A 14,831-nucleotide genomic window follows, 5' to 3' on the forward strand; every position below is an offset into this window, starting at 1 on the left:
AGGGACGGATAACGTCCGTTACTAAAAACCTTGTCGCTAATTCAATTTAGGGACCGATTCCATAAAATCCGTATCTAATATTTAGAGACGGATTTATAAATCCGTCCGTAAATTTAGGAACGGATTCAAAAATCCGTATCTAATATTTAGAGACGGATTTTTGAATCCGTCCCTAAATTTAGAGACGGATTTAAAAATCCGTCTCTAAAATTTAGGGACCGACTCAAAAATCCGTCTCTAAAATTTAGGGACGGAATTTGAATCCGTCTCTAAATTTACAAGTAAAAATAATTGCAACCTATTGTTAGATGTTCGGTTCAACTCGGTCCCATTACCGGTTTGAAATCTCGCTTAGGTCAACCCGGTCCAGCTTTGCAAGGGGAAGGGAAAAGGGGAATCGAACTTGTGACCTCAAAGTCACGAGGAGAAACTCTAACCAACCACACCAAATACAACTTGTATTCTTCTATGTGTGAAATTGATAATAAGTAAAAGAAATATTAGAAACGGATCTAAAAAATCCGTCCCTAAACTAGGGACGGATTTAACATTCCGTCTCTAAATTAGGGACGGATTTAAAATTCTATCTCTAATTTAGAGAATTTGCTAAAACACATTAGGGACAGATTTTAAAATTCGCTCTCTAATTTAGATCTAACTTTCTACGAAGAGTCTATGAGAAATTGCTAGTGGATTTTACGTTTTGAAATTGCTAAAACACATTAGGGACGAATTTTGAAATCCGTTCCTAACTTAGAGACGGATTTTGGAATCCGTCCCTAACTTAGAGACGGATTTTGGAATCCGTCCCTAACGTAGAGACGGATTTCAAAATCCGTCCCTAACCTAGAGACGGATTTGAAATCCGTCCCTACCTTAGAAACGGATTTGAAATTCGTCCCTAAATTAGAGACGGATTTTGAAATCCGTCCCTAAATTAGAGACGGGTTTATAAATCCCTCGATAAAAGTATCGACGGATTTCCAAAATCCGTCTCTAAATAAATTTAGAGACAGATGTTGAATATTCCGTCTCTAAATTAGAAACGGATATAAATCCGTCTCTATATATCCGTTGCTATACGAGATTTTTTTTTTGTAGTGTAGGATATGTTGTTAGTACGCGAGGAATCGAGATTGACCCGTCTAAGATCAAAGCCATTACCGAAATGCCCCCACCAAAAACTGAAAAACAGATAAGGGGCTTCTTAGGAAAGCTGCAATACATTAGTAGGTTCATTTCCAAGCTTACTATGACTTGTGAGCCAATATTCAAAAAATTAAGAAAAGAGGAAAAGGCCGAATGGGATGAACAATGCCAAACTGCCTTCGATAAAATCAAAGAATACCTAAGCAAGCCACCCGTCCTCTCCCCACCTTTGCCTGGAATCCCTTTACGCCTATACCTAACCGTCACGGATACTGCAGCAGGAGCTATGCTCTCACAGTGTGTACATGGATCCGAGCGAGCCATTTACTACTTGAGCAAGAAGTTCATACAGTACGAGACGAGATACACAGAACTTGAGAAAACCTGTCTCGCCCTCTTCTGGGCATCCAAAAAACTCAGACATTACCTATTGGCCCACACTGTTCATATAGTGTCACAACTAGATCCCTTAAAATACGTGTTCGAAAAGCCCGCCCTGAGTGGTCGCCTGTCCAGGTGGCTAGTCATGCTCTCAGAATTCGAAGCCGGAAAAAACAATCAAAGGAAGAGCGGTAGCCGAATTCCTGGCCGAGCATGCCACGAATGAGGAAACCCCGGAAGCTTACCTCCTCCCCGACGAGGAACTTCTGATGATACAAGACGACTATTGGACACTATACTTCGATGGCGCGTCCAACCAAAAAGGATGCGGCGTCGGAGTTCTCCTAGTCAGTCCCGAAGGGGCCCATATACCAATTTCCGTCAAACTTGACTTCGAGGCCACAAACAATGCCGCCGAATACGAGGCCTGCATAGTCGGGCTAGAGGCCGCAGTTAGCCTCGGAGTCAAATACCTCCAAGTCTTCGGGGATTCTTCCCTAATAATCAACCATATATCCAAAAGATGGAAGGTCCGAAGCACTAGTCTCTCAAAATATCAAGCTCACTTGGACCAAATAGTCGAGCAATTTGAAAAAATCGAGTATACGTACTTGCCAAGAGACGACAACCAATTCGCGGATGCACTAGCGAAGCTAGCTTCAATTCTCAACATCCCGAATGAATGGGACGGAATGACCCTTCGGGTCGAGCGAAGGAAAGAGCCGGCTTATTGTTGTGCCATAGACTCCGAACCTGAAAACACCGAGGAAGAACCATGGTACACGGACATCCTTCGTTACAAAACAAGTGGGGAATTCCCCCCAAACACTTCCCCGCGAGCACAAAAGGCCCTGCGCCTCCTCGCTTCACAATATAGCATAATTCTGGGAGAACTGTACAAATACACGCCGAATAAAATCAAGTTACTTTGTGTCCATCAAAACCAAGCCCAAAGACTAATGGAAGAATACCATAACGGCGTGTGCGGACCCCATATGAACGGAAAAATGCTATCCCGAAAAATATCCCGCTCAGGGTACTATTGGACCACTATGGAAACCGATTGCCATCACTTTGTAAAAACTTGCCCAAAATGCCAAATCTTCAGTAACCTTAACCATTTACCTCCCTCAGAACTATACACCTTTACTTCTCCATGGCCCTTTTCCACCTGGGGTATAGATATAATCGGCAAGGTAACACCAACAGGCATAGGGGGACACGAGTACGTTTTAGTTGCAATTGATTACTTCACTAAATGGGTAGAGGCAGTCTCCTATGCAAAGTTAACAGCCAAACATGTCGCCCAATTCCTAGAAAAGAACATATTCTTTCGATACGGGGTTCCACATGAAATCATAAGCGACCAAGGTTCCCACTTCAGGGCCGAAGTCCAAGACCTGCTCAAAAAATATCATGTCAAACACCATAAATTCTCTCCCTACAGGCCGCAAATGAACGGCGCGGTAGAGGCGGCCAACAAAAATATTAAAGTCATAATCGAAAAAATGGCCGAAAATTATAAGGATTGGCCCAATAAATTACACTTCGCATTATGGGGCTATCGAACCTCAATCCGCACCTCCATTGGAGTAACACCCTACTCCTTGGTATACGGAATGTAAGCAGTCCAACCGGTCGAGTTGGAGATTCCCTCCCTCCGGATCGTCCTAGAAAGCAAGCTACCCGAAACTGACTGGGTTCAAGTTAGGTACGACGAACTCGTCCTTTTAGACGAACGGAGGTTGAGAGCTCTACATCACGTGCAATTGTATCAAAAGCGCATCGCAAGGCAATTCAACAAAAGAGTCAAACCTCGAAACATCAAAGAAGGCGATTTTGTTTTGAAAGAAGTCCGCGCACCTACTACGGACCCTCGAGGAAAATTCCGGCCTAACTGGACAGGACCATATTTTGTAAAGACCATCCTACCTGGCGGAGCAGTCCAACTAGCCGACATAGATGGAGCGGAATTCGCTAACCTCACGAACTTAGACCAATTGAAAAAGTACTATATTTAATAAAATTCAGTCCGGAGTTAAGGCATCTAATAAAACACATTAAAACTCATAAGAAAACATTATGCGCATTACTCTAAACAAACGGCATAAAACTCGATAAAGTAGAAAAAGCGAAGGACAAAACTTCAACGCCCAGGACTGGGCGCTGTTATTTCTAACGCCCAGGCCTGGCCGATACTTCCTTCGCCCTAAATCGGGCGTTGTTCTCTCTTGCCACCTACCCTCCCGCTTCTACAAAGTGTTCGTACTCCTTTTTCTAACCCTCAAAAGAACCACGAACACTTGGGGGGGAAGCAGACGAGTAATGAACACCCTTTCAAAAAGTTTTTTTCAAAAAAGCTAGAACTACGCGCGGCCTGATTCTGACAAGATACGTAGGCAATCCTTCTCAAGGATTCGGTCCAATAAAAAATTATAAAATAATAATGTCATGCAACGCATCAAGAAGAAAAGATATCGCAAAGGGCACTCTACCCTAACCCATGCACGGGCAAGACCAAATAAAATGAAAAAGCCACAAGAGTTTCCAGGAACAAGCCCAACAAAGGAGTATGACACGAGTCGGCAAAAAAACAAAAATATTGAACATGCATATGTAATACCCCAAGTAGTCGGTTAGTCTAAAAATATATGTGCACTCTTATATGAACTCATTATTTTTACGAAAGTCTTTTCCTTTTAAAAATTCGTCGTTGGTTTAGGAAGCTAATATTGCTATAATATGTTAAAACAAAGCCCACGGAAGGCTCAAAACATTCTTGCACCAAAAATCGCAAAAAAATATATATACATGCGGAACACAAGAATGAATATGTATAAAACAGGATGTAAGCCTAAGACTCGTCATCGGCTCCATGTCTCCAAGCCTCGCCGGTCCATCCACTCCACTCCCCGTGGTATGAGGGACCCCAGCCAGAGTCACCCCAAAAATGAGGCTGCGACTGCAACTCGGGGCTAGGCTCTCGGGCCACCGACACGGAACGCCGCCTACGCTCCGTCTCGGACCTCTCCCCGGAAGAACTCACCCCCGCGTCAGAACGGCGATGCCGTAGGGGCGAGTGTTGTGCTCTATCTCTCCCGCGACGACCGTGTCCCCCGCCCGAGGGACCCGCGTCGTCGGCCCCAGCACGCCCACTAGTCGTCTGCAAAAAAGGGACAAAAAAAAAGAAAGAGAGTGAATAAACGAAAGCCAAACCAAAGGTACAGATCAAAAGAATAAAAGAGAGGGCACATTACCCGAGTAGAGTGGGGGCTCCTGCGAGAAAGTGCAGACCGAGCTCGAACCAACGCGGACTTCAACCGGTTGATCACCCCCACCATCGCATTGGCCGTACGGGCCGGAACCTAAAACAAGAATGTTAGTAAAAAAAATATAAAGAAGAGTACACAAATGAAAGGTGCATACCGCCTCTACTCCCTCAGGGAGCGGAGCATGGAAAACCCGGTCCGGGAAAGTCTCCACAATCTCGGATCCACTCTCTCCGGTATACGAGATCCGAGCATCGGGAAGCACCCATCCCCCCAACAAAGGGTCAGTACCCTCCTGCACAAAACACAGTAGGCATAAACACATGGGCACGAACATGAAAACACTAAAATCAATACAAAGAGAGGAGGCAACTTACAGCGCCAGGCTCCGGGAGACGAAGAGAATCCTGGATAAACTGGTAATAGCTAGCTCCCTCTATCACCAACTCTGTCGCCGGCACACCAGTCCTCGAGTGGACCCTCCACGACTCGCCTATCGAGCGAGTAGACAGCATGGTCGCAGGCGGAGTCCTGGGCACCAAAAAAACCGCGACCGTCTGCATACGTACCCGCTCTCCCAGGTACCAGACAGGGTCCCGGCGGCCAACGAACAAGACCCGCATCTGGCTCAGGGCATAACTCTCCCTGACCGAAGCATGGGTACCCCTAAAAGAAAGCCATGGGGTCCAAACCACCTGTTTTCGTACAAAACGCAGTCAGATCTCGCACATGAAAAAAATGACGAAATACGAGATAGAGGATAAGATTCTGTACATGCTCAGGGTTCCCGTCCCGGATAAGATCCCACACGGTATCGGGCGGTGGACGCACTGTCAGCTTCTTCCTCCAACCCCAACGGCGACCGGCAGGGAACTCCAAAGGCCTCTGCCCCTTTCGGGGAGCCAGCCAGGGTAAGTGCTCGAAGGCCCACAGCTGCAAAAAGAAAAAGATAATAAAACGTTAAAAAAAAGAGGCCGGGTAAAAGCGAGAAAAACAAAAGAAAGTATAGGCACATACCTCAATCAAACGCGGCACTCCCTCTAATGTAATCACAAAGTGACGTATACTCGGGTCCGAGACGCGCACCGACAAACTCATCTGGCCGACAAGTGTCGCATAGCCCAAATCGCCCCAGCGATAGTCACCCAGTGTAGACACGTCCTCCACCATGCCTATCCACCTCGGGTCAAAGGTGTCAGTCGGACCCGATAGAAAAGTGGAAGTAATAAAATGGAGGTAGAACATCCGAGCCTGTCTCAAAGGCGACTCCTCTACCCCGTGCTCCAAAGCCCACATCAGGTCAGCGAAAGGTATCCCACGGGGCTGGTACGAAGGTAACCTACTACCCATCCACGAGCCCAGGAGCCTGGTACCCTCAGCAACAGTCGGCGATGGGCCGTCCGACCTCAGACGAACGGGTTCCCTGTAAAGGTCAAACCCGTCAAAGCTGTGTAGTCCTCAGGAGTGATCGTCATCTCGCCCCAAGGAAAATGGAAGGTGTTGGTGGTATCCCACCACCACCTCATGAACGACCGCAGAAAGGACAGGGAGATGTTGAGCCACAGTATCTCCCAGAAGGTCTCAACCACCGGAAACAGTGAGCTCGCCCTCACCAAAGCCTGGGCGTCCGAGCTCAGATAGCTAAAAACAGTCTCACTCGTCGCGGCGCCATAGCCGCGAACCGTAGTCTCTCTCCTCGCGTGAAGGCGGGAAGTCACATGGTGCTCTAGGTCGTAGTGCAGATCACGACCATCGTAAAGCTCAGGGCCCACCCATAGGGGACCCGGGCCAGTCGACTGGCGCGTCATGCCACGCACCTCGTGGCCACCAGGAGGGGGTAACGACTCGTCAGACATGCTGATCAACAATACAACAAGGCATTATACCTTTGACAAAATCGGCACTCATACCGATCCCTAAAAAGAGTGCATTTCACTCATGAAATGGAGTCATACAATTTTTGTTCCCTAAAAAACATGATACTAAGTTCATACTTAGCAAAATTCCCTAAGTAAAAATTAACTCCAGCAAAATCAAAATGCTCCCATAATTTGTCATTCTTGAATTATGAGGAACGCAAGCAATATACCAAGAACACCTACATTATAAGAAAATACTAGATTCGTAGGTATACTTGGGGGCTAGCATGAAAATGCCCAAATTCAACAAAAATCAACATACTTGCAAAAATTAACATGCACAAACTAATTAACATGTTATGTGGAACATTTCCAACTATCTAAATGGAGAAAAGGGGCACAAAATCAAAATCCCCCAAATCAATTTCATGCACAAAAATACTTGACAAAAATACTGAAATTGACAGAAAAGCTCAAAATTATTGAAAATTACTTACATTGGGAAGATTGGGAAGTAATTTGGAGTAGAATTCGTGAAGGAAAGTGAAGAAAACGAGCAAAAATCAGTAGAGAGAAGTGAAGAAGTTTGAGCGAAAATGGTGGAAATGGGAAAGGAAGGAGACGGTCCGCGAATTTAAAGACCAGTCCCCCTTTCGCATTTTCAACGCCCAGCTCTGGGCGTTAGAAATTCTCGCGCCCAGGCCTGGGCGCTGAAAATGCTTCCCAGACAGCGAATATTCGCTGTCGGGCACGCGTACTCCCCTATTTTGTGTAAAGATATCCGTTATCTTATTTCTATCCCAAAAAAGAAAAAAACGGTATTTTGAAAAAAAAAATAATAAATAAAAAATAATAAAATAAAATATCGTTAAACAAAAATATACACAATGTGGACCCACTTATAGGACACATCTAATCAGGAGATATTACGACCCACCAACAGGTTGTAATCACAAAAGCCCTTCTACATAGGCAGAATAAGAAATTCAAAATGGGCTCGCGCACCCTCAGCGGGCGGGGTCTGCGTCACTAGCCGCGCAGGTCCTCAGTTTTCGAAAAATAAAGTCTTCGAATTTAAAATAGGCTCGCCATCTTCAGCCGGCGGGGTCTACGTCACAAACCGCGTAGGTCCTTATTTTCAAAAAATTTCAAAACAGATTCGTCCACTTCTATCGGACGGGGTGTCCACCCTCAGCGGACAAGGCTCGCCACCTTCAGTGGGCGGGGTCTACGTCACAAACCGCGTAGGTCCTTATTTTCAAAAACATCAAACAGATTCGTCCACTTCTATCGGACGGGGCGTCCACCCTCAGCGGACAAGGTTCGCCACCTTCAGCGGGCGGGGTCTACGTCACAAACCGCGTAGGTCCTTATTTTCAAAAACACCAAACAGATTCGTCCACTTCTATCGGACGGGGGGTCCACCCTCAGAGGACAGGCTTGCCCACCTTCAGCGGGCGGGGTCTGCGTCACTAACAGCGCAGGTCCTTAGTCGCTGCAGCCATAACTTTTATTGGTTTTCCCTTTTCCAAAAATTAAAGGATTGGTTTGTTGGATTTTCCTTCGTTTTACATCCTATAAAAACAAGGGGGTTTTCTCGTTTAGCTAGCCCTGAAAATGAGAATCTTTAAAAACGTTTTACCTCGTGATTGGGCTTGGCCAGGCCCAATTACACTTTACAGCTTTAATTTCGAAAACATCTGTAGTTACTTCCAATGACAAAGTGAGGGAGTTTCTACGCATCTTTAGATCCTTCCAATGACAAAGTGAGGAAGTTTCTATACTATCAGTTGACAAATCCCAATGACACGTGAGGGATATGTCGACACTTCAAGTGATGACCCTTAAGTCAAATGTTATCACTCGGGGGCTCGTGAGACCCTCGCAAAACAGGTCACATACACCATGGCTTGTGTGACGCACTCCGTCTAATACTTTGACCATCGTCTTACTCCAAGACTCAGTCAAAGTGGGGGCTAACTGTAGACACCTACTTTTGTCCCCATTCCCGCAAGGGAAAGGTTCGATGATGAAAGCATAAAAACTCCACTTGACAACGCGTCTCCTATAAAATAAACGAATCTCGATTCCCTATTTCATTTCACCCGAAACCTGCTATTTATGGAAACCTGCTAAAAATAATAACTGCCGTAAAAGGTAGCTTCTAAAAGTAGCAAATCATAAAAGATAGAAACCTGTCAGAATTAGGTGTTGCATTCCAACATAAATCCTAAATGAGATAGAAAACTGCGAGAATCCTATTCCTAATAGGATTCGGAAATAAGAGTTACGTATTAATTTAAATCCTAACGAGCCTAGAGTTCGTAACGGGCCCAGACGCATTCCGTCACAAATTGATACGCGCTAAAAGACTCAAATTAATCTCAAACTCTACGGATTTTAGAATCCGAATCTGACTAAACAAAAACTGCCCAGACCCTATTTTCAACGCCTGGCTCTGGGCGCCGAAATCTTCGGCGCCCAGGCCTGGGCGCTGAAAATACCTAGGTACGTTTCTTTTCCTAATTCTTTGCGGATTAGAACTCTGCAATTCTATCTTTCCACGAACTCTTCCCTATAAATAGGCCCCTAGTTTCGACGTGAAACAACACACACAACACATAATTATATTCTGAGTATTGACTCCAACCCTTAGCCTAAGCCTCTCGCTGCGAAACTGCTCACGCGTTCTGTCGCAATCGATCCATAAATCGAACAGAACGTATCCTGTCCCATAATCGAGATTCGTTAAATAAAAAGGAGAAATAGCAAAGTCAAAGTGGTTAGTTTTCTGAGAACCGTGACGCACCTCTCAAGGGTGCGTCGTAATGTGTCCCTTTTCGATGATTTAACTGCTTTCCTCGCCCTTTTTATGAACTGTTAAAGTAACCTAATATGATTGTTCTATCACGCCTATTTAATATAATATTTTTGGGAAATCGGATTATCATGCTAGGTCCCTTAATGCTATTTAAATCAGATAATCACGATCGAATTAGCATTATATGCTGCATATTGCTAAAATCAATTCAGATTAGTTTAATAGTTAACGCATGTCCCTTCAATTATTTATGCTGAGCTAGTAAGGATATCCTGCCTCTGGAGTTATCGACGAGCAAATTACTCCTCTCGGTAGTTACGTCCCCTGAACCCTCAATCTCTACCTTGCGGGTGTACATTGAGAGATCCCCACACCAGGGATCACTAGGGAACCTACGGCCGTCGTGGTTAAACATAATTGCACTCCCTTTATGTCACGATAACCAGGTTTTGTCAGTTTTTCTCATTGTCGTTAAAAACTGAATGGCGACTCCTATATTACTAGTCAATTGGGTGTATACTCACAGGAAATCCAATTACACTTGATTGAATAAAAAGAATCGTCACACCCACGAGGGACAAGGTCACGCATTAGCCTCGCGCTTTTTCGACCCCCTCACACACGCGCATCTGATATCCTTCCCCCCACACAGAGGTCGTCCCTCATCTTGGCCCCATGCCTATCTAGCCATCTCATCCAGCCAATGTCTGGGTGAATCTCCGAAGGAAGAAGCTGAGCTTCTTCCCGACCTCTGGGCCTAATGGGCAGGGGAGAAACCTCTTGCTTTTCGGCAGCCGACGGCAATGGAGCTATGCTCGACTCCCCCACTGCCTGGCTCGCTGTACCCCCTGACGAGCTTGCAGTTTGTTCCTCCTCAGCCTCGACATATTCGTCGATCTCTTGAAAGAGATCGGCATATTCTGCGTCAGCTGCCGGGGCGGTGGAAGAATATCTCTCCCTAGGGGGCGTGGATGCTTCCTCCCACAAACGCAGGCGAGTAGGATCTGCCGTTGCTTGGTTCTAGCTATGCCTTCTGCATAGTGAATGAAGCACGGCTTAGGGGTGACCAACAATGAAGAAAAAGACGTGATTGGGCGTCCGCCCCGACAAAAGACGAGTGGCGTAAAGATCTCAATTAAAACTATCAAGTCCTTACCTAGTACTAAGGTGCCGGCCGCTAACGAGGATAAAAATGACGAGGAAATGACAAAAACAGGAAAGAAATGCGAAAACTAACCATGAAAGATCTGAGAAGTACTCGGTGAAGAACAGGATGAGTTTCGCCAATAACAGGATGAGTTTCGCCAAGAACAGGTTGAGTTTGATGAAGAACAAGTTGAGTCTCGCGGTGGCCGGAAATCGCCTGCTGGTGGTGGAAATACGCCGGAAATCGCCTGTCTATAGCTCTGTGAAAATGAAATATAAAAAAATGAAATTTACCCCTCCCCTGAAAAGTGACACTTGTCACTATCTTAACACTTGTCCCAAAGACGTAGCTGCAAATAAAAGGTCAAGAAACGATATCCGGAAGATTGTTTCCAGAAATGCCCTTCTTGAGGGGCAAATGTTGTGGGCAAAATTATCGTGCCTTCGTGTATCAATGAGGATGTGACACGTGGCACGTATTATGCCCCGTAAGCAAGAACCATACGACGTCTACCCCGGAGTATGGATATCAATCTACGTATCTGCAACGTATATGTATTCATATTTATGTATGTATAAATGTATGTATTCTATCTATACCTAAGGGGCATAAGTAGCAAGTATTCTACGGAGTATAAATGAGCACAATAGGCCCAAATAGCCCACTTATGCCTAAAAGGGCTAGTAAACTATAAGAAGGAAGGACACGTGTCCTCCTCTCATACCTCATCCAATCATGTAAAAGGAATATTAGGTTATTCCTACAATAACCTAGTACTATAAATAGCCCCATTTCCCTAGAAAAAAGGGGTCACAATCAATACAATCAAGAACATTTTATTGCTCTGCCTTCTCTCTACTTTCTCTCTCTAAAGATAGACTCTTGCTAGAACATTAACTACCGGAAACCTCCAAGTCTAAATCTCCCGGAAAAACCCCACAACACAAACTATTTTACAACTGCAAAATTAGCCAATCCCTTATGTAACTTGCAGGCGTTAACAAACAGAATGAAGCTATAGAGTGCAAAAAGAGCTAAGAACCACAGTAACTGTGAGATTAGATGTTAATCATGTTTTACTTGATTAGTGGAGCAGGAAAAAAAATATCCTGTGCCGTTTCTGTCATCTGGATATTTGGTCCTTACTCCTTGTGATGAGACTTCTTTGATTCTGGTGTTTGCTATGGATTTTATACTCATTTTAGCTTCTCTTTGCTTGTTTCTGCTACAGTCTACACTTGCAGCAGATCGAGCTGAGAATTTCTATACACATTTTAGCTTCTGTTTCTGCTACATTCTACTCTTGCAGCAGCTCGAGCTGGTAATTTCTACTACCCTCCAGAATGGGACCCAAGTCTGGTAACTATTGTGAACTATATAAATGCCAATCCACTACACATTTTTGTTAAAATAAATGCACTACGAATGAAAGGCTAAGGAAGTGATAAGCTAATAAGCACGAACCGCATCACATTGAGGCATGCCATGGAAAAAAAACACCACATACAATACAAAAACTATTTGCAAAAAGCTAGAACTAAAACTGCAGAAGTAAAAAGAATTTAAGTTAAAAACCAAAAAATAAAAAATAAAACATATATAATTGCAGTTAAGTAGTTGATTAGCATAGCTTCTAAATGCAGATATTTTTTTCTAAATGCAAAATTAAATATTACCAAACAACCCTAATTATTAATTAATTAATCAAAAGGGTTAAATAAATTGCCAGCAAATTAATAAAAAGGGTTTTAAAAAATTCCTACTGAAAAAAAACTTATGCTATTGAAATTGTAGTGTTCTTATGCGCACTAAATACTGAGTAGTTGATAAAACTTATCCTACTAATTTGAGTACAACCTATATTATTACTTCGTATTTGATAAGAATTCCATAATTATATACACCTAATACTTTTAAAATCAAGAGTATGGAGGGAGGACAAGAAAATCTGGACAATACCACAACGAATACATAAATAAGTATTTATGATTTTTATGGTTCTTTTTATTCTATGAATTGATATGCATTAGTAGTATGCAAAAAGAACCAATTATCTTTTCAATAACAACAAAGTATTTATTTCATATGTATGATTAATTTGGATTATGGGTATTAAACGTAAATTAATTTGTTTCGTACAGTTTTTTTTTCATCTTACTGATGCAAGCATAACTGGCCGGTTTTGTAAAATGATGACAGTGGGGGTATAGTCATGGGAATGTGAGATTATGTTAGTGGGTAGATGGAGGGACTTAATGTTCAGGGAATTAGAGTAATGGATTAACGTTCGCAGAATTAGATTAGATTAGTGGATTTGGGAGTTTTTTTTCATTTTAATTTAATTAATTAGGGTAGTGTTGTAATTTTTATTTCTATAATTAGAAAATAATATCTGCATTAAGTAACACCCTTGATTAGTTCCGGCAGTAAATGTAAAAGTTTAGATAAATGATCAGATATCCAACATAGTCAAGGCCATCTACAATTATACATTTATACAAATGCCACAATGCAGCCAGTAAAGCAGAAATTTAAACTTGAATCTTCAAATTAACAGATGAATGGCTTATAGTTGCAGATTGAATCTCGAATATATGTCGGTAGTGAAGAGTAAGAAAGAGGAGAGAGAAAGAGAGAAGTGTGTGAGGTAAGGAAGCTAGAGTACTTACACAAACAGGGAGCCTTTGGTATGAAAATTCTCTAACGACCCATCAGCCATTGAATCAAAGAAAAAGGCATCCCCTCTTTCAAGGCAAATCACAACCAACATCCAATGATATTTACTGCAAACAAGGAAGATATTAGTACCCACCTACAAAAGATGGGTAGCTGTTTCAACTCCAGAAAAACAAAACAAGGAAGATATTAGTTTTAAAGGAAAAAAAATGGACTGATTTAAAGCATTATAATCAATAAGTAGTATAAATGTACTTACTCTTGACGGATCGGGGCAAGTATATATTTCTTCGTACTTTGCTTGGTAATTGAATGATTCACATATTTTGTGTGGATACTGGGACGAACTTTACCAGCCCTAGCTTATGCGGACAAAAAAATCCAACTTCTTCTTGGAGCTTGTTTTTCGTGATCTCGTTTTGCAAAAACCTTAACCAAATCAACAAGTATTAGTTAACCTGTATTAATCATATCTATCTAAAGTTCAACAAACTTTAGAGATCACATTTTTTTACCTTATCATAGAAGTTCACTAGACATTTATTTACTTTAGTCTTCTCATAGAATATTGGAACATAGAAAACAATTCCTAAAGCTTACATTAAAAATCAGAAACAATCATGTTTGGAGCATCAATTTATATTTGGCATGGTTTTATATTCCCCCAAAACGTCATAATAATGTCCTTATCAAAAGGAGCCGAAGAGTTTACTATTCTCAAGTTCTCATCATTAGTGAAGTGAATCAAATTAGATAACCAACAATCCACTTTCATGCCTTTTGTAAAGTAGACAGCCCTTGCCTTTCAGAACGGAGGTAACTAAACAGCCTATCTATGAAGTGTACAGACATAGAGGTAAAAAAGCATACACCCCCCCCCCCCCCATCTTCCCTGCCATTAGCAACAGCCTTTTAAAAGGCATTTTTTAGTGTTGATAATGACGCTGTATTCTCGACAGTAGGTACAATTAGTGAAAAGGGTCTTCGGGTAGCTAAGTAAAACTTTGGGACAAATGTGCAATGGACAAGTGTTAACGTTAACTCATGTCTGTTTTTCCAACAGTCACGATGGATAGAGGGAGTGCTTATCAGAGGGTCAGGTCTCAGCAGGAGAGGGAGTGGGGAAAAGGCAGTAGAAAGCCCAACTAAGAGACTAGGAATTTTCTTATTATTCATACGTAAATGGAACTTTACATGTATAAACAAAACTACAACTAGAAATAGATTACTGCAGACAAAAGTATATTCAAAACGCAAGACATCATAAACTGATAAGTACATATATTCATAAATTCGTGATCATGCAATAAATGAATAAAGAATTTAACAGATGAACTAGAATTCAATTTTAAATTACATAATTTGCGAAGGATTGGATTCAAAATCTGAATAGATGAACTAGAATTCATCGGAAACAAATTCTCAAAAATAAATAATGAATTTAACAGTAATTTCCAAGTGTTCTTTAGGGCCAGTAATTTCCAAGTGTTCTTTAGCTCAAAGTTAACAGAAATTTTCAAGTGTTCCAA

General features: G+C 42.5%; 1 protein-coding gene across 1 annotated transcript; it reads right to left on the reverse strand.

The window, feature by feature from the left end:
• Nucleotides 1-4,283: 4,283 nt before the first annotated feature.
• Nucleotides 4,284-5,067, reverse strand: LOC130466908 (uncharacterized). Its single transcript, XM_056835472.1, has 2 exons — nucleotides 4,788-5,067; nucleotides 4,284-4,693 (listed from the first exon to the last, which is right to left on the reverse strand). The coding sequence occupies exons 1-2, from the start codon at nucleotides 4,869-4,871 to the stop codon at nucleotides 4,385-4,387; spliced, it is 393 nt and encodes a 130-aa protein (XP_056691450.1). The 5' UTR covers nucleotides 4,872-5,067; the 3' UTR covers nucleotides 4,284-4,384.
• Between the last annotated feature and the right edge of the window lie 9,764 nt (nucleotides 5,068-14,831).

The sequence above is a fragment of the Spinacia oleracea genome, chromosome 2, assembly GCF_020520425.1.
Source record: "Spinacia oleracea cultivar Varoflay chromosome 2, BTI_SOV_V1, whole genome shotgun sequence".
NCBI classification, from domain to species: Eukaryota; Viridiplantae; Streptophyta; class Magnoliopsida; order Caryophyllales; family Amaranthaceae; genus Spinacia; species Spinacia oleracea.

Coding starts and splice junctions, on each gene's coding strand:
- LOC130466908 (XM_056835472.1), bottom strand. CDS start 4,871: ATGGTGGGGGTGATCAACCGGTTGAAGTCCGCGTTGGTTCGAGCTCGG. Junction 4,694..4,787: donor GGAGCCCCCACTCTACTCGG/GTAATGTGCCCT, acceptor CCTTTTTTGCAG/ACGACTAGTGGGCGTGCTGG.